Consider the following 20,330-nt stretch of genomic DNA (forward strand, 5'->3'; position numbering starts at 1 on the left):
TTGTCAAGGGCCCGCCCGCGGCCAAGGTTTTAGCGGTGGCGCGGACGGACCCCTTGATCAGCTCTGGCTCGGACCATTTGTCCAGGGCCAGTTGGGCTCGGTTGCAGCGACCCCGGCTCTGGGCCAAAAAGTCCCGGAGTTCCTTTGCAGGAATGAGGAGGGTCTCAGCGGCGGCCGCGAGCAGATCCACCGCCTCGCTGGCGGTGGTCTCTCGTTCTTCTCCCGCGTCCCCCACCGAGTCCCCGTCCTCCTCCGGGAGGTGGCCGCCAGCAGCCGGCCCATCGACCTCACAAGGTACGGTAAATGACCCGGCCGCTCCAACCGGCCCTGGCTCTGCCCCGATCCCACCCCCAGGATCGTCGGCAGAGGAGTCCCCACTGGGCTCTTTTAAAAGTGGTGCTGGGTCGGGAAACGACAGCGGAAGGGGTTCCCCCTCCGCCCCAGGAACCGGGGAACAAAGAGAGACCCGGCCATAGGAAATCCCCAGGCCCTCCAAGTGCTCCAGCTCCAAAGTAGGGGGCGAGGGTGGGTGTTCCTCCCCCTCCCCGCTGCCACCCACCGGCCCAGCATGTACAGTGTTGTTATAATTATTAATTCCAGTTTCTGCCGGGTCGAGCGACTCCCGGGGGAAGTTGGATAATAGCTGGGCGGGCTCAGGTTCGGCCTTTTCGGCCCCGCCCGCCTCAGTCCCCAGGACGCCCGGCCCGGCGGCTACGCATTCCTCCGCTGGCCCCACGCCCCCCACGACAGGCAGATCCTCCACGCCATCCCCGGGAGGCAGAGGCTGGGCAGCCTCGACTGTCTCACCCTCCCCGGGGACAGACTCCTCTCGCCTACAGCGCAGCTTGGGGGCGCTGGTGGGGGACGCGGGACACGCGGCGGGCACCGACTCCTCCGCGGAGGGATGTTGTTCCCCCTCCGCCTCATCGGAGCGGCGCCTCCTTTTGTTCCTGGGGGTGCGCGGAGGCAGGGAGACCTCCATGTCTGCCGAGTCCTCCCGCTCCACCCCCCCCTTTTTCTTTTCTTGCCCGCGCCCGAGACCCTCTGCGGTATTGGTCAAGGGCTCGGGCACGGGCTCAGGGCACCCCGCGCTTGCCGGTGACTGGGTTGGGCCGAGCGCGGTGGTCAAACTTTCCGGCGCACCGAGGGGATCCGCCTCGAGATGTTTCGCCCTCGTCCGCGCCTTCCTTCCGATCGGACTCTCTCCCTCCCCCCCGCCAGAGGCCGTGAAAGCACGCGGACGCTACTAGGGGGAGGGGTGGCGGCGGCGCCAGCCTTGGCCGCCTTCGGTGGTTTGGCGGCTTTGGTGGCGGGGCAGTTCTTGCGAACGTGCACCACCTCCCTGCAGGCATGGCACCGCACGCCGTCCGACGTCCAGAAGACGCGGTAGGCAGTCCCCTCGTGCACCACATTAAAATTTCCCTCCGTCGTCTCCTCCCGCGCCAGCCGGACAAAGAGCTGGCGGCGGAAGGAGAACACGTGGCGCAGGCTGCTCTCCCTGAGGCCGAGCGGTATGGGGTTGATCCCCGACCTTACCTCCCCCAGTTGGTGTAGGTGAGGGAGGAGGAGCTCAGCGGGAACAAAGGGCGGGACGTTTGAAATGATGACCTTCTGCGCGGTGGCCTCGAGAGGGTCCACCGGCAGGAACGTCCCGCCCACCGTGAGCCCCTTTTCGAGGGCCAGGGACACCGCCCGCTCCGACCCCAGGAAGAACACGGCCTTCCCAGACATCTTGGAGGCCGCGACAATGGCCGAGGGGCCGACTACCCCGGCCATCGCCCGCACGCACTCCTCGATGCTCATTGTGGGGTGAGTGTAGCCCTTGACCCCGTGTTTCTTCATTATAAGTCTGAAAGGTGGCAGGGCAGTAGGTGGCGCAGGAGGTGCCGTGGTTGTGGATGCCGCCTGCGCATAAGTCCTAGCTGGCCCTGCCACCGGCGTAGATGGGGTCGCCATCACGGGGTCCCTTTAAGGGCTACACCCACCCCAAAGTCACAGGCCTTAATGGTCTTTATTGGCCTCGTTTGTGTTTTGAGCAGAGGGAGCTCTGAAAGAGGTACACCTCTCCCCTAGTTAACGATTGGGGAGGGGCCTTGTTCCCTCTGCTCAGTGTCTTAATTGTTTTGTTTTTTAAAATTAGGAGGAAGGGCTCTCAGAGAGAGAGGGGAGAGACAGAGAGAGAGAGATAGAGTGAGGGGGTGCGGGAAAGAGGGAGGCTACGAGGGCAGGTCTCCCCTCACAGCGATGGGTGGGTGTTTTTCTTGGGGTGCACTCCCCAGATGATGGAAAAAAAAGAAACACAGTCTTTGGGGTGATCTTCGGGTGGGGGGAGAAGATGTCTTCACCAGGGGCAGCTAGAGCCACCCAGGCACACACTCCCAACGATGTTCAATAGGTGATTAAATATTCTTCAGCCAGGTAGCTCCAGCTATCCCAGGCTAGGCAATGGGGGAGGGGTGTTTCAATTGTGTGTGGGGCCTAGCTGTAGGCAAGACCCCCACACACACTTCCACACACACACACCCCCCGCGATGTTCCGGCCCTCAGTGGTCTTCTTTCCTCCCCCCACCGATACAACAAAGTCTATTGGGGAATGCAGCAAAACACACCCACCTGTCGAAGATGTGGAAATGACTCTCCCTCCTTCCACACTGGATGGTGTTTCCTCAGGTTGTTCTTTCCCCCTCTCTCCAACTCTCTGTAGTTGTAATAAATGATAATTGTTCAGCTCTCCACCTCTCCCTTCAGATGTTGAATGGGTAGCAAGCTAGCCCTTTCCTTCTCTTCCTGGGCTGTTCTCAGGGCTCACTCCAGGCCTTCCAAGGCAGGAGCAAAAGCAGCAGCTCCTTCTCTCACTGCTCACAGCTCCAACTGAGCAGGACATGCCTCCACTGCTCCACGATTGGTCCTTGTGCATGAAACTCTTTTTGGAGTTTATCTGCAAAACATAAAACATTAATCTGTGCCACCTGACCTGGATGACACACCAGACATTTACAAGGCCCTTTTTTTCTTTTTTGTGTTTTTTTTTTTGTGTTTTTCTTTTTTTTTTTTTCTTTTTGGGCACTAAAATCACATTTTTTATTTTTTTTCCAGTGCCCCCTATAAAAGGGGAGGGGGACACTAAAAGCACCGGCAATTAAAACAAATTAAACTTTAAAACGTAAAATCAAATTAAAATTTGGTTGCTGGGCGTGATGATGCACTCCAGTCCCTCCGGTGCCCACCTCTCGCGGAAGGCCGCGAGCGTACCGGTTGACACCGCGTGCTCCATCTCCAAGGACACCCTGGACCGTATGTAAGAGCGAAAGAGAGGCAGGCAGTCAGGTTGAACGACCCCCTCGACCGCCCGCTGCCTGGACCGGCTGATGGCACCCTTGGCACCTTGTGCATGAAACTCTTTTTGGAGTTTATCTGCAAAACAAAAACATTAATCGGTGCCACCCGACCTGGATGACACACCAGACATTTACAAGGCCCTCTTTTTTTGTTTTTTTTGGGGGGGGTTTTTTGTGTTTTTTTTATTTTTTTTATTTTTGGGCACTAAAATCACCTTTTTTCCCCAGTGCCCCCTATAAAAGGGGAGGGGGACACTAAAAGCACCGGCAATTAAAACAAATTAAACTTTAAAACGTAAAATCAAATTAAAATTTGGTTGCCGGGTGTGATGATGCACTCCAGTCCCTCCGGTGCCCACGTCTCGCGGAAGGCCGCGAGCGTACCGGTGGACACCGCGTGCTCCATCTCCAAGGACACCCTGGACCGGATGTAAGAGCGGAAGAGAGGCAGGCAGTCAGGTTGAACGACCCCCTCAACCGCCCGCTGCCTGGACCGGCTGATGGCACCCTTGGCACCTTGTGCATGAAACTCTTTTGAGTTTACCTGCGAAAACATAAAACATTAAACGGTGCCACCCGACCTGGGTGACACTCCAGACATTTACAAGGCCCTTTTTTTTTTTCCCCCCTTTTTTTTTGTGTTTTTCTTTTTTTTTTTTTTTGGGCACTAAAATCACAATTTTCCCCAGTGCCCCCTATAAAAGGGAAGGGGGACACTAAAAGCACCGGCAATTAAAACAAATTAAACTTAAAAACGTAAAATCAAATTAAAATTTGGTTGCCGGGCGTGATGATGCACTCCAGTCCCTCCGGTGCCCACCTCTCGCGGAAGGCCGCGAGCGTACCGGTGGACACCGCGTGCTCCATCTCCAAGGACACCCTGGACCGGATGTAAGAGCGGAAGAGAGGCAGGCAGTCAGGTTGAACGACCCCCTCGACCGCCCGCTGCCTGGACCGGCTGATGGCACCCTTGGCACCTTGTGCATGAAACTCTTTTTGGAGTTTACCTGTAAAACAAAAACATTAATCGGTGCCACCCGCCCTGGATGACACACCATACATTTACAAGGCCCTCTTTTTTTTTTTCCTTTTTTTGGTTTTTTTTTTGGGCACTAAAATCAAATTTTCCTTTTCCCAGTGCCCCCTATAAAAGGGGAGGGGGACACTAAAAGCACCGGCAATTAAAACAAATTAAACTTTAAAACGTAAAATCAAATTAAAATTTGGTTGCCGGGCGTGATGATGCACTCCAGTCCCTCCGGTGCCCACCTCTCGCGGAAGGCCGCGAGCGTACCGGTGGACACCGCGTGCTCCATCTCCAAGGACACCCTGGACCGGATGTAAGAGCGGAAGAGAGGCAGGCAGTCAGGTTGAACGACCCCCTCGACCGCCCGCTGCCTGGACCGGCTGATGGCACCCTTGGCACCTTGTGCATGAAACTCTTTTTGGAGTTTATCTGCAAAACAAAAACATTAATCGGTGCCACCCGACCTGGATGACACACCAGACATTTACAAGGCCCTCTTTTTTTGTTTTTTTTGGGGGGGGTTTTTTGTGGGTTTTTTTGTGTTTTTTTTTTGGGCACTAAAATCACCTTTTTTCCCCAGTGCCCCCTATAAAAGGGGAGGGGGACACTAAAAGCACCGGCAATTAAAACAAATTAAACTTTAAAATGTAAAATCAAATTAAAATTTGGTTGCCGGGCGTGATGATGCACTCCAGTCCCTCCGGTGCCCACGTCTCGCGGAAGGCCGCGAGCGTACCGGTGGACACCGCGTGCTCCATCTCCAAGGACACCCTGGACCGGATGTAAGAGCGGAAGAAAGGCAGGCAGTCAGGTTGAACGACCCCCTCAACCGCCCGCTGCCTGGACCGGCTGATGGCACCCTTGGCACCTTGTGCATGAATCCCAAAAAGTTAGTTTGCAGGTGCAGCAGGTAATCAGGAAGGCAAATGGAATGTTGGCCTTCATTGTGAGAGGGATGGAGTACAAAAGCAGGGAGGTCCTGCTGCAACTGTACAGGGTATTGGTGAGGCCGCACCTGGAGTACTGCGTGCAGTTTTGGTCACCTTACTTAAGGAAGGATATACTAGCTTTGGAGGGGGTACAGAGACGATTCACGAGGCTGATTCCGGAGATGAGGGGGTTACCTTATAGATAATGGATTGAGTAGACTGGGTCTTTACTCGTTGGAGTTCAGAAGGATGAGGGGTGATCTTATAGAAACATTTAAAATAATGAAAGGGATAGACAAGATAGAGGCAGAGAGGTTGTTTCCACTGGTCGGGGAGACTAGAACTAGGGGCCACAGCCTCAAAATACGGGGGAACCAATTTAAAACCGAGTTGAGAAGGAATTTCTTCTCCCAGAGTGTTGTGAATCTGTGGAATTCTCTGCCCAAGGAAGCAGTTGAGGCTAGCTCATTGAATGTATTCAAATCACAGATGGATTTTTATTCAATAAGGGAATTAAGGGTTATGGGGAGCGGGTGGGTAAGTGGAGCTGAGTCCACGGCCAGATCAGCCATGATGGCGGAGCAGGCTCGAGGGGCTAGATGGCCTACTCCTGTTCCAAATTCTTATGTTCTTCTGTTGAGCCAAAGTGCCTTATCCCAGTCCATGTGGATGCCTCCCCCAGCCAAAGTGTCTTACACCAGTCCAAGTGGATGCCTCCACCAGCTGAAGTGCCTTACCCAAGCACGTAGATGGGGTATTGTGTATGGATTGTTAACAGGTTAATTGGGTATGAAGTGAATCATGCCAATTTTGTGACTTCTGTTTATCATCCACTCCAACGATGTCCCTTGTTGGGGTTTTGAAGAACGTGATCTGTTTTTCCTGAGTTCCCGCTCTCCTCTCCGATCCCACCCGCCCGCCACGCCGCCGCCAGCCGCTCTCCAACAGCCTCTCTCACTCGCGGCCCCAAGGCCCTCCGACACCCTCAACTGCCTCCCCCGGCCGCCGCTCGGGACTCGTGGCTCATTGCTCAGCGGGAGGCCCGGTCGGCCTAGCGAGTCCCGGTGGGCCCAGTCAGTCCATGGGTGTGTGGGGGAATTGGTGGGCCTTGCGAGTCCCAGGGAGGGGGAGTCGGTGGGCCTAGCGAGTCCCGAGAGCAGGGGAGGGGGGCAGCGGAGTCTCGGGGCTCAGCTCCTGCCTCTCGGCACCACGTGGGCAGAATGATTCGGGGCCTGGGAGGGGGCGGTGGGCGGAGCTTGACAGGGGTGGGGCTTGTCGTCTGTCGGTCAAAAAAGTGCAGTGCAGGGCGGGGGGGCTGGACGGACGCCTGTCTGTCCAAGAAATGTGCAGCACAAATAGTTAGCCTTAAAACGGACCTCTATCGTCCATTTTCACCAAAAAGTGGAAACTAGGCCCAAAATATCGCTGGAAAAATAGGTCCCCAAGTTTCGGCTCACTTTGCCAAAATGATCGCCGAACTGATCGCCCAAAACAAGGCCCATCCCACTTTCGGCACAGAGTCAGCACTTCGCTGGGCTGATGGAAGGCCGAAAACATCGCTGAGAAATAGCTGCTTTTCCCGGGCTTTACAGAAGGAAATGGGCACTACGGATGCCATTTTGAAGATTGGACGACAGGTGGGGGCAACAGAAAAAACGAGCTAAATAGTTGTGAGTTATTTAGAGAGTTATTTATAGATAGATCAACTCAGAATATGATATTATGGTATATATATTGAGAGTAGCTATTGTATAGGCATTTTTTTGTGAAAAGTGTTTTGTAGATAGTGAAAAGAATTATTGATATTGTTGAGGTCTATTAGACTGACTGGTATACAGTATAGAGAGAGTAGAGAGATTAGTTTAATTTAGTGAAAGTAATTATTGATAGTGATGGGGCCTATGCTTTCTCTGCCATTACTTGTAACTGCTCACACGCTGGTTTCTGAAAGGATCAAGCGAAGTGATGGCAGAGTAATGTGTAGTCCCCTGCAGCAATGGTAGCTGTGACATCGCCCGTCACACACTCCATCATGTACAGGTCGACATGGGCTGTTCGGGAGTCTTCCATCATTTCCAGACCGGTAATCCTGGACTCCAAGCTGTGTGCAGAGCCCCGTAGAATATTAGAGAGGGACTCCTCCATGTTCCTTGACATTGCCAATAGGCTCTCTGGCAGGCTAGCCATTGCACCCAGCACTTTGGTCTGCATGTCCATCACCCTTCTGCTGAAGACCGACCCATCAAGGTCCTTATCTGAGTCTTGTGCAGCAGAACCCGTGTGCGAACTCACTCTCCGGGAAGCTGACCCCGAGCTACCCTTTCCCCCCTGGCCTTGCTGCAGCCCACTTGTGCCCGGTGCCTCACCTGTGCAGATCTCGCTTCTACTCTAGCCTCAAATATGCGCAGTGCCAGTTTCTGAGCTACTTTCTGCGAGTGACAAATGCAGCAACGCTGCGTTGTCTTCTTCTCCCCCCTCGCTCTCGTGCATTGCCTCAGAGACCGGCTTCTCAGGTGCTTGTTGCTGATTATCTGCAAGCAGAAATGCAGAAGAGTTGGGCTATGATGAGGGGAGGGGGGCATGAAGCAGGATATGCATGCATACAGCATCAGCAGCTTGAACGTGAGAAGAGATTGTGGGATGAGGGGGAAGTGCAGTGTGAGGAGAATTAGGAATGAACATACCGTTGATATCCCCAAGGGGTTCAACCTCGCTGGTTTGAGGCCTGCCTCTATGATCTGCTGCCCAATGATGTCCACCACTTTCTCCTCCAGCAGGCTGAGGTCATGGTTGTCAGCCTACCTCCCGCCTGTCTGCTGCTGCTCCCTCCAATGATGCGCGACCTTTGCCTGCAAGAGAAAGAGAAGTGTGTGAGTGAATGTGGTGCAATGTGTTTGGGTGATGTGCCTGCCATGGTTGAATAGCTGTCAGTATGTGCAAAGTGAGAGATGTAGGTGTGAGTGTTGCAGCAGTAGTAAGGTTGTGAGGGTGAAGTGAAGCTCTGATTATGAGCAGTGAGTGGTGGTGGGTAGAAATTGTTGGTAAGTGTGTGCTGGGGGTGTGGTACATTGAACAGTGTGTGAGGCTTGTGGTGCAGATGGTGGGATATGGCAGTTGCTGAAGCCTTTAACGACCTTGACCGGTCATGTGAGGTCATTAAATTTCATCCGACACTGGATGGCCGACCTTGGAACCGCTGTGTTGGCCATGACATGGGCGACTATGTCCTGCCAGAGATTTCACGAGGAGTGTGACGAGGGCTTCCTGCCAGTGTGGGGGAAGTGGACAGCCCGCCTCCTCTCCACAGCCACGAGTAGTGGCTCAAGAGCCGCTTTGGAGAATCTGCAGGCTCTCCCTGTGCCGAGGCTCCGCCATGGGTTTGCACTAACGTCTTCTTCCAGCTGCACTTGTGAGGGGCTTGACAATGAGGTGCAGCAGTATCAGTGCATCTCCCCTTTAAGTACTGAATAAAGCCTGTGGCAAACATGACTGGGAATTAGACTGGACCCGATATTGGCCCATCTTGAGATTTAAGGCAATGAGCAACAGCTTGAGTGTGAAATCAAGACTATAATCATGATAATGAGGACTGAGCACGAATTTTGCGTGCTACCTAGATCTTTTGGACCTGGTGCAGCTTAACATCGTTGGGCCAGGACACTGTCCGTTTCGTGGCCATTTCTAATTTCTAGGCCATTATCCCTTTAAACAGCGAGGTGTCTCACAGTTACTGAAAGGAACATGTCAGATGGAACAGAAACCAAGATATTTGTGTAATGTGGGTATAAACTACAGACCGAGAGGGTTGGACTCTGTTCTGGACAGTCCCTCTCCTTAAAATAACAGAGCACAGTTCCTGTCCGGACCCCAGGTGTGTGTCAGTCTCACGCCCACCCGGGGCAGCTGGTTTGGGCGTCACCAAACCGCCTTCAAATATTGGAAGCTGATTGGCCGAAGCCACCAACCGACAGTTTAGCTTCAACCAATCCCCTTTGGTATTTAAATGTAGTGTAATTGGCTCTCAATGTCCTGATTCTGTGAAAACAGCAGAGACTGAGAAAATAGATTGTATTTAGCAGTTTACTGTCCCCCTCCCCTTTTATAGGGGGCACTTGTAAAATATATAATTTTAAAACCCCCCCAAAAATTACAAAAAACCCGGAAAAAAACACACAAAAAAACAAAAAAAAAGAGGCAGTTAAAAGTGTCTGGAGTGTCCCCCAGACCGGGGGGCACTCGATCTAATGTTTATTTTGTACTCCCTAAAAAAGTTGTATCAAGCAGTTTAGTGTCCCCCTCCCCTTTTATAGGGGGCACTTGTAAAATATATTATTGTAATGCCCAAAAATCACAAAAAACCCCCACAAAAAAAACAAAAAATAATTTTAAAAGGGGGCAGTTGAAAAATGTTTGGAGTGTCCCCCAGATCGGGGGGCACTTGATCTAACTGTTAATTTTGTCTCCTTAAAAAGAGTTGTATTTAGCAGTTAGTAGAATGGAGTCAATAGTCTCACTGGTCAGCTGCTGGTTGACAGCAGGTTAGAATATGATAGTCAGCTGGCTGGCAAGTTAGTACTTCGGTAACTAGTTATAACTTCAGCCCCTTCCCGGTTAAGCATGTTCACTCACTGTTGGAGCACTGGCAACACACACACAGCAAGATTGTCTAAACACTAACTGAGGGGGTTCACCGACAGATTGAGTCAGGACTCTATGTGGGAGTCACACAGTAAGTGTCCCAGGGTGAGGAGCTTGCTGTATGGAGAATGTTTCAGATGGTTTCTCTGGGAGGGAGCTGCCAGTAACGTGCGCTGTATCAGTGTGTGGTGCAGAAAGTGTCCCAGTCCTCCAGCTTTATAAGGTGTCTGTATTACTGAGAGAGCCACAAGCTGAGAGTACTGCACCAGACTGTGGTATGGCGGAGAGTTCTTGTTATTGGAGGAGTAATCTGCAATTTAAACTCCAGCCCAGGACAGATGAAGCAGAAACTGAGAAATATCAGGCAATAAACGATCTTCTGATTAAGATGTCAGTCAGTTGCTAACAGTGTTGAGGTGTCCTGCCTCAATCTGATGGTTTCTGACGCTGAATGGGCGGGTTTCCGATCATTGCCCTGGTTGGTCAGTGTGAATGGCTCTAATTTGCATGGATTTCCTGCCTGGTGTGAATGGGTCTATAACTGGGCTCAATGGGCAGCTGCTACTACAGTCTGTCACAGATACACTCGGGGAAGGCAGGCAGCTCAGTGGCAGGAACGATGCAGACGCTGTGCTTTTTCTGGTCTCTGGCACTGTGGCTGGGCTGTAAGTACAGACACTGAACTCTGCTCCTTCCGCAGCAGCACATGGGGCGCTTGGGGTCACTTTTAAAGAGTCAATGTGTAATGTTTAATCCCTGCTCTTTTACAGGTGGACAGTCTCAGACTCTGACTCAGCCGCCAGCCCTGACCGTGAAACCAGGGGACACGGCCACACTCGACTGTAACATTGGAACGGATGATGGCTATTATGTCAACTGGTACAAGCAGACACCAGGAGCAGTTCCTCAATGGATCCTCTATTACCATCACTCTCTCAGTGCCCCAACCTATGGTTCGGGGTTTACCAGCGACCGTTTCACATCGAAAGCCAACAGCGGCCACAACATTTACCAGTTAATCATAAAGTCCGTGGAGGTGAATGACGCTGCCGTCTATTACTGTGAAAAATGGTTTTCAGCAAGCAGTGCTTATGTGTCACAGTGACAGAAGGTAACACAAAAACTGGGAGCAGCAAATGTTATACACTTAACAACATTTTGCATCTGAAAACATTCTAATGTTTTACATTTCATAAAATCACTTTAATGTTGTCTTTTTTTTATACAATATTTTCCAATTTATCCCATTTCAGACTTGGTAACATTGAGTCTCACTGCCCAGTATTGGGTGTTGCTGACCTTTAATGTCAGTGTGTGGATGTTGCTGAGAGTTCATTCCTTCCTGTCCCACACCAGCTGGTACACTCGCAATACATGGAGTCTGATTAATGCTGGCACTGGAGCTTCTGAATGTGTTTTCTGTCTGATTCCAGGGTCCTGGGTAATTGTATGGACTGAACCCTAGAACATCTCACTGTGGGGGTGTTCGGCAAAGGGACCAAGCTCTTTGTAGCAGGTAAGTGGCTGGGAAATCCCTCCTGCAGGGACTCTCTGGGTTTGAACATTTAGACGTTCATAATTTAAACTATTATTTCTACTATTTGTTAGACATTAATTTGAGTGAAAATGCTGATTGCAGTACAATCCTGTTTAGTACTAGCTCTGTTAATTAGTGCTGTGTAATTTTTGAATTCTAATTGAATTGTTTCCTGAAATTATCTGCAGATTGCTTTTTAAACAGTTGATGCAGATAGTGTCTGGGTCACAGTGTCTGATGCAGTTTACTCCAAACCTGGATGGAGAGCAGTGCTGGAAAAAGGGTTAAATGATTTCCCTCAACCCCACCCCCACCCCCATTCCTCCCATGGTTGAGCTGTTTTAGTTAACAATGGTGGGAATGTTTTCACCATTAACTAGATTGGGATGGATTATACTGAAGGCATATGTGGTTTGGTTAGTAGTACTCTTGCCCCTGAGTCAGATGTTTGTTCCACTCCAGACTAGGCTGACACTCCAGTGCCATATTGAGGGAATGCTGCACTGTCAGAGGTGCTGTCTTTTGGCTGAGATGTCTGAAACATAGAAAATAGTTGGAGGAGTAGTCCATTTGGCCCTTTGAGCCTGCACCACCATTCAATAAGATCATGGCTGATCATTCCCTGAGTACCCTTTTCCTATGTTCTCTCCATAACCCTTGATCGCCTTAACCGTAAGGACCATCTCTAACTCCCTCTTGAATATATCCAATGAACTGGCATCAACAACTCTGCAGCAGGGAATTCCACAGGTTAACAACTCGGTGAAGAAGTTTCTTCTCATCTCAGTCCTAAATGGCTTACCCCTTATCCTAAGACTGTGTCCCCTGGTTCTGGATTTTCCCAACATCTGGAACCTTCTACCTGCATCTAACCTGTCCCGTCCCATCCTGTCAGAATCTTACATGTTTCGATGAGATCCCCTCATCCTTTTAAACTCCAATGTATAAAGGCCCAGTTGATCCAGTGTCTCCTCATGTTAGTCCTGCCATCCTGGGAATCAGTCTGCTGAACCTTCGCTGCACTCCCTCAATAGCAAGAATATCCTTCCTCTGATTAGGAGACCAAAACTGAACACAATATTCCAGGTGAGCCCTCACCAAGGCCCTGTACAACTGCAGTAAGACCTCACTGCTCCTATACTCAAATCCCTTAGCTATGAAGGCCAACATACCATTTGCCGCCTTCACTGCCTGCTGTACCTGTGTGCCAACTTTCAAAGACGGATGAACCATGACACCCAGGTCTTGTTGCACCTACCCTTTTCCCAATCTGCCGTCATTCAGATAATCTATCTTCGTGTTTTTATCCCCCAAGTGGATAACTTTACATTTATCCACATTATACTGCATCTGCCATGCATTTGCCCACTCACCTAACCTGTCCAAGTCACCATGCAGCCTTTTAGCGTCCCCCTCACCGCTCTCGCCACCACCCAGTTTAGTGTCATCTGCAAACTTGGAGATATTACACTCAATTCCTTCATCCAAATCATTGATGTATATTGTAAAGAGCTGGGGTCCCAGCACTGAGCCCTGCGGCACTCCACATCACTGCCTGCCATTCTGAAAAGGACTCGTTTATCCCGACTCGCAGCTTCCTGTCTGCCAACCAGTTCTCTATCCACTTCAGTATATTAACCCCAATACCATGTGCTTTGATTTTGCACACCAATCTCTTGTGTGGGACCTTGTTAAAAGCCTTTTGAAAGTCCAAATACACCACATCCACTAGTTCTCCCTTGTCCACTCTACTGGAATTTTTTTGAGGGTGTAACTAGAAGATTTGTCAAGCATGATTTCCCCTTCAAAAATCCATGCTGACTTGGACTGATCCTCTCACTGCTTTCCAAATGTGCTGCTAATTCATAATAATTGATTCCAACATTTTCCCCACTACTGATGTCAGGCTAACCGATCTATAATTACCTGCTTTCTCTCTTCCTCCCTTTTTTAAAAAAAGTGGTGTTACATTAGCTACCCTCCAGTCCATCGGAACTGATCCAGAGTCGACAGAATGTTGGAAAATGATCACCAATGCATCCACTATTTCTTAGGCCACTTCCTTCAGGACTCTGGGATGCAGACAATCAGGACCCAGGAGTTTCTCGGCCTTCAATCCCATCAATTTCCTACCTAATAAGGATACTCTTCAGTTCCTCCTTCTTACTAGACCCTTGGCCCCTAGTATTTCAGGAAGGTTATTTGTGTTTTCCTTCGTGAAGACAGAACCAAAGTATTTGTTCAATTGGTCTTCCAATTCTTTGTTCCCCATTATAAATTCACCTGAATCTGACTGCAAGGGACCTACATTTGTCTTCACTAATCTTTTTCTCTTCACATATCTATGGAAGCTTTTGCAGTCAGTTTTTATGTTCCTGGCAAGCTTGCACTCGTGCTCTATTTTTAGCCCTCTTAATTAAACCCTTTGTCCTCCTTTGCTGTATTCTAACTTTCTCAGTCCTCGGGTTTGTTTTATCCTGGCCAATTTATATGCCTCTTCCTTGGATTAACACTATCCTTAATTTCCCTTGTTAGCCACGTTTGAGCCACCTTCCCTGCTTTTTTTTAACTCCAGACAGGGGTGTACAATTGCTGAAGTTCATCCATGTGATCTTTAAATGTTTGCCATTGCCTATCCACCGTCAACCCTTTAATTATCACTCGCCAGTCTATTCTAGGCAATTCATGCCTCAAACCATCGAAGTTACCTTTCCTTAAGTTCAGGACCCTAGTTTCTGAATTAACTGTCACTCTCTCTCTATCTAAATAAAGAATTCTACCATGTTATGGTCATTCTTCCCCAAGGGGCCTCGCACAACAGGATTGCTAATTAATACACTCCAGGAAATCCACCTCCACCGCATTGCTACCAGTTTGGTTCGCCCAATCAATATGTAGATTAAAGTCACCCTTGATAACTGCTGTACCTTTATTGCATGCATCCCTAATTTCTTTGATGCTGTCCCCAACCTTACTACTACTGTTTGGTGGTCTGTACACAACTCCCACTAATATTTTCTGCCCCTTGATATTCCGTTGCTCCACCCATATCGATTCCACATCATCCAAGCTAATATCCTTCCTTACTATTGCATGAATTTCCTCTTTAACCCTGCCTCCTTTTCCTTTCTGTCTATCCTTCCAAAATGTTGAATTCCCAGCCTTGGTCACACTGGAGCCATGTCTCTGTGATGCCAATTACATCCTATCTGTTAACTGCTATCTTATTCCGAATACTCCTCGCATTGAGGCACAGAGCCTTCACACTTGTCTTTCTAACACACTTTGCCCCTTTTTAGAATTTTGGTCCTTTTGGCTTTTTGCCTTGGGTTTCTCTGCCCTCCACTTTTACTTTTCTTCTTTCCATCTTTTGCTTCTGCCCCCATTCTACTTCCCTCTGTCTCCCTGCATAGGTTCCCACCCCCCCTGCCATATTAGTTTAACTCCTCCCCAACAGCACTAGCAAACACTCCCCCGAGGACATTGGTTCCGGTCCTGCCCAGGTGCAGACCGTCCGGTTTGTACTGCTCCCACCTCCCCCAGAGCCAGTTCCAATGTCCCAGGAATTTTAATCACTCCTCAAGCCACGTATTCATCTGAGCTATCCTGCAATTCCTACTCTGACTATCACGTGGCACTGGTAGCAATCTTGAGCATACCACTTTTGAGGTCCTACTTTTAATTTATCTCCTAGCTCCCAAAATTTGTCTCGTAGGACCTCATCCCATTTTGGTACCTATATGCACCATGACAACTGGCTGTTTACCCTCCCTTTTCAGAATGTCCTGCACCCGCTCCGAGACATCCTTGACCCTTGCACCAAATGTCTGCCTTCGAGGTAGATGTAAAATATCTTGTGGCACTATGTTGAAAAGCAGTGATTATCCACAGGTGTTCGGTCAATATTTATCCATCGATCAACATCACTGGTTATTATCAAATTGCTGTTTGTGGGACTTGCTGGGTGTAATTTAGCTGCTGTGTTTTCTACATTACAAAAGTGACTATTTTTAAAGTACATAATTGTCTGTAAAGCCCTTTGGGACACCATGAAAGGTGCTATATAAATGCAAGTGTCTCTTTCTATTACATTAAAACATTGAAAAAGAAATTGCATTGATGTAGCACCTTTTAAAAAGAATCTAGGGAAGAGATAGCAGAGGTATTGCTACACATATTTAATAATTAGTTAGAAAACAGTGTAGTGCCAGAGGACTGATGAAAGCTTAATGTTCTATCCCCCTTAAATATAGGTATTGCATGTCCAATTAGCTTAACATCGGTGGTAGGAAAAATAATGGAATCTCTCTACTAAAGGAGAAAATAAGATCTGGAGACTAAAAATATAATGAATGGTCAGCATGGATTTCAAAAGGGAAATTCTTGCTTGACCAACCTTATTGAAATTTTTGAAGATATAACAGAGGGAGTGAACAATGGTAATGAAGTAGATGTAATTTATCTAGATTTTCAAAAGGCCTTGGATAAGGTAGCCCATAATAGACTGATGAGCAAGGTCAGAGAATGTGGAGTGAGGGGACAAGTAGCGGAATGGATCATTATCTGGCTTCAGGACAGAAAGCAGAGAGTAGGAGTAAAGGGTAGCTATTCACAGTGGCAGAATGTGGGTAGTGGTGTCCCACAAGGATCAGTGCTAGGGCCACTGCTGTTCACAATTTACATCAACTGATTTAGACTTTGAAATTAAAAACACAATTTCTAAATTTGTGGATGGTGCCAAATTGTGAGGGGTGAATGAATAGTCAATACCAAGGAGTACTGCAACAAATTACAGGAGGACATTAATAATCTTGCAGAATGGGCATTTCACTGGCAAAATGAAGTTCAACACAGATAAATGTGAGGTGTTACATTTTGGTAGGAAGAATAGGGAGGTCACGTATTACTTGGAGGGTGCGAGTCTCGTTGGGGTAGAGGAACAAAGGGATCTGAGTACAAATTCACAAATCGGTAAAAGTTGTGACACAGGTTAGCAAGGCAATAAAAAAAGCAAACCAAGCACTGGGGTTTATTTCTAGAGATATAGAATTGAAAAGTAGGGAAGTTATGCTCAACCTGTGTTGAACCTTGGTTAGACCGCATTTGCACTGTGTCCAGATCTGGTTGCCATATTATAAAAAGCATGTAGAGGCACTGGAGAGGGTGCAGAGAAAATTTACAAGGATGATGCCTGAAATGTGAGGGTATACATATCAGGAAAGGATGAACAGGCTGGGTCTCCTCTCTTGAACAAAGGTGGCTTGGGAGTGACCTATTACAGGTCTTTTTAAATTATGAAAGGTTTTCATAGAGTCGATAGAGAGAATGTTTCCACTTGCAGGGAAGAGCTTAACTAGTGTCTTTTTCAGAAAGATAGCACCACTAATAATGCATTACTGTACTTGTGAGTACTGCACTGAAATGTTGGCTGAGACATAGTCCATATATTTCTCCTTCCCAATTAGACTGCTCACGATCGGTCGGTCTGGATCTGTTTATTACCATAGATGATGCCGAGTGTTCATTATTCTGTCATTCTTACCCATCCCCAATATTCTGATTTGAATTATGATGCGTTGCGCTTTAATTCACATTTGTCTGCACCGATTTCATCCTGATCATCAATTTCCCAACAGTTACTCCCTCCCTGCGCCAGTTGAGGTACTCAACACTGCATTTTGAGTCAGTTCAGAGATGCTGAACCCAATCCAATTCTCTACCCCCATACTCTCAGACACTATACCCCATCCAACACCCTACACTCTCTCAATTTCTCACAGTTCATGCTGGAATTCCCCTTCTGACTCTCATCCAAAAAAGCACTGCTCCCAGCCTCTACTCCCTTCCCTCTTCCCTTCATAGCCATCCATTTCCCTCGGCACTGCTCCTTTTGAGTCCTGTTGCTAAATGATTCTGGTTGCTGCACATTAAGGCTGGAGCTGGGTACAAGTTCTGGGTACAATTTCCGCCCCCCCACTGCCGGTGGGGTGTGGGGACCATAATCTATCTGTAGCTGGACTCCAGTCAGACCGACATTGCTGTGAAAAGGCTGGATGGTTTGTGCTGATGTTTGGCATTGACCGCTAACACCCGGACTGGGCCCACACCACTGGCTCACTGAATTCTGTCGTTTGCCGTGTCGACACTGAGCCTGTGCCGGTGGGTTAGTGTTGCTGCATCGTGAACATCTCCGGCTGCCCCACATCAGCACTTGTACATTTTCCTTTTTTGTTTAAACAAAACACTTTGCAACTTCCTATTTCTGACCATGTACACTTGGATATTGAGGATCGTACCTCCCATTCCCTCAGGCTCCTGTCCATGGGAGTTGTGAGCCAGCCCCATCTTGCCCTAAATGACCATTCTTCATAGATTGGCCGGGACAGTGAGTGTTAGTGGATCATTCACCTGTCAATGGCCTTGTCTTGTCCTCGCCTCACACCCACAACAGCGCACCTTCCCAGTTGGGGAGTGGCAGGTGGGAAAAGGGGACGTTGCCGTTTTGTTCCCCTCTCCCAACCTCTGGATAATGTGCCAATTGGAGCAACATCGCTGCCCATGGACCGACTGGTCTGTGGAGCTCGGGACCACACAGTACCCTTACCCACTGGCACAGGGGAGGGTTTGAGATCTTTTTATCCTTCCTGTGGCAGTGGGTGGCACCGCAGGGGCATTAGTGATGGGTGGGAAGGGGTGAATTGTAGAGGTGGAATGTGCAGCCGGTAGGACAGGGTGTGGGCACATTACACGGGTATGGTACCACTTTACACTGGCAGTGTGTCTCCAAGTCCTTTAATGGCTCAGTGCCAAAACACATCACTCTTTTTGGGGCAGATTTTTAACTTGAAATCCAAGGTTGCAGAGGTCACTGGTTTATGGTCAGAGTGGGATCCAGGATCACTCCTCTCCCTAACCAGGGATACTGGGGCCAAGTGAAGGGTCCCTGGTGCACTCGCCCTAGATCAGCTAACTTGGCACAGACCGGGAATGGATCCTGGGAGCAGGAGGTGAGGTCCCAGAGCGAGTGATGCTCTAATCCACCCAGTCACCAGGAGGATCCGAAAACAATAATTGTACATCAAGAAATCGTAGTCCTTTGTTTTGATAAACCATGTTCAACCTTAAAGGGGCAATGCACTCACTGTGAACGTCTGGGGCCCACTTTCGGAAGATTCAACCATTAAAATCTGCTTCGCTTAAACTCTGACATATGTTAAACATTTCAATAACTTTATTCAAACACTTCTTCTCTGGTTCCTATTGCAGCTCAGCAACTCCCTGAACCTTCACTAAAAGTGCTCGGGCCTTCGGCCGAGGAGATGAGCGCTAAAGGAGCAGGCACGTTAGTTTGCCTGGTCAGCAAACTGTCCATGGGCTTCGCTGCGGTCAGCTGGACAGTCGATGGGAGTCCGACGAGCAGTGAGGTCCAAACCAGCGCGGTGTCGCGGAACACGGACAACACCTTCAGTCTCAGCAGCTACCTGATGGTCCCCGGCACAGACTGGAGCAGTGGGAAGGTGTACTCCTGTACAGTTCAACAAGGGACAGCTTCGAAAACATCCGCTACAGTCGCACAATCCGACTGTTAAATAGATCGAAGCTTCACTCGCGTATGCTGCCTGATTATTGGGGCAGTGTCACTTGCCCCATTATCCACCATGTATCCCTCAGCAACCCCATCTTCTTTCCCCTACCCCATTCTCCACCCTCTCCCCTTGGTCTCTGCTGCATTTTGTGCTTCTGTTTTGCATTGTGTGGTTCTGCTGTAACATTTGAAGTGTTTGTACCCGAGGCAGCTTTGTTCAGCTTCTCCTATTAAGAGGCTGCACAAGGGTTACAGTGACCAGGTACTGGTCTAGAATCAGAAAGTTCATTTGAAATTGATAGTTTGTTCAACAACACCTGAAGGATTTAATGAAAATGATTAATGAAGATTGTTTGTGATCTGCCAACAGCATCAGGCTGACAATGATGGTCTATGACTGATCTAACTTCCAATAAAGAGAATCTGTGCAGGAAATATTTGCGTGCTTTGTCACCTTGTGTGCCCTCCCCAGTCCTGACACCACCAAGTGGGCTAGATGTGAAGGGACCCAAAACTTTGCTCCAATTCTGATTCTGTCGCCATGAAACCAAGAATGTTGAGGGAATCCATGGAATTGTAGAAATATTTTGCACTGAAGGAGGCCATTCGGCCCATCGTGTTTGTGCCGGCTGTAAAACAGCTATCCAGCCTAATCCCACTTTCCAGCTCTTGGTTCATAGCTTGGCAGGTTACGGCATTTTAAGTGCATATTTTAAATGATTGTTTCTACCTCTACCATCCTTTCAGGCATTGAATTCCAGACCCCTAGCACACTCTGGGTGAAAACATTTCTCAACACCCCCGCTAATCTTTGTAAATCCATGCCCCTGCTGATTGACCCCTCTGCTAAGGGATTGATCAAGGGGTTTCAAAATCTTATACACCCAAGTTAAATCTCCACTCAGGTGTTCCAAAGAAAACAACCCCAGCCTCTCCAATCTTTCCTCGTAGTTAATATCCTTGTAAATCTCCACTGTACCTTCTCTCGTGCAATCACATCCTTTCTGTAATATGGTGATCAGAACTGTATGCAGTACTCCAGCTGTAGCATAACTAGTGTTTTAGATAGTACAAGAATAACACCCCCTTCTCTTCTATCAATCTGCGGCTAATAAAGTAAAGTATCCCCTTTGTCCTTAACCGCATTATCTTTTTGTTCTGTTACATTCTGTGGACATGCACTGCAAGATCCCTCTGTTCCTCTACAACTCCTAGTATCCTACCATTTATTGTACATTCTGTGCCTGGTTATCCTTCCCCAAATGCATTACCTCAC

General features: G+C 48.8%; 1 protein-coding gene across 1 annotated transcript; it reads left to right on the forward strand.

The window, feature by feature from the left end:
• The first annotated feature begins 10,521 nt into the window (after positions 1 to 10,521).
• On the forward strand, positions 10,522 to 19,477 carry LOC139229230 (immunoglobulin lambda-1 light chain-like). The gene is made up of 4 exons (XM_070860891.1): positions 10,522 to 10,597; positions 10,703 to 11,017; positions 11,398 to 11,448; positions 18,736 to 19,477. The coding sequence occupies exons 1-4, from the start codon at positions 10,552 to 10,554 to the stop codon at positions 19,056 to 19,058; spliced, it is 735 nt and encodes a 244-aa protein (XP_070716992.1). The 5' UTR covers positions 10,522 to 10,551; the 3' UTR covers positions 19,059 to 19,477.
• The last annotated feature ends 853 nt before the right edge of the window (positions 19,478 to 20,330 follow it).

Source organism: Pristiophorus japonicus, chromosome 18, assembly GCF_044704955.1.
Source record: "Pristiophorus japonicus isolate sPriJap1 chromosome 18, sPriJap1.hap1, whole genome shotgun sequence".
Lineage (NCBI taxonomy): Eukaryota > Metazoa > Chordata > Chondrichthyes > Pristiophoridae > Pristiophorus > Pristiophorus japonicus.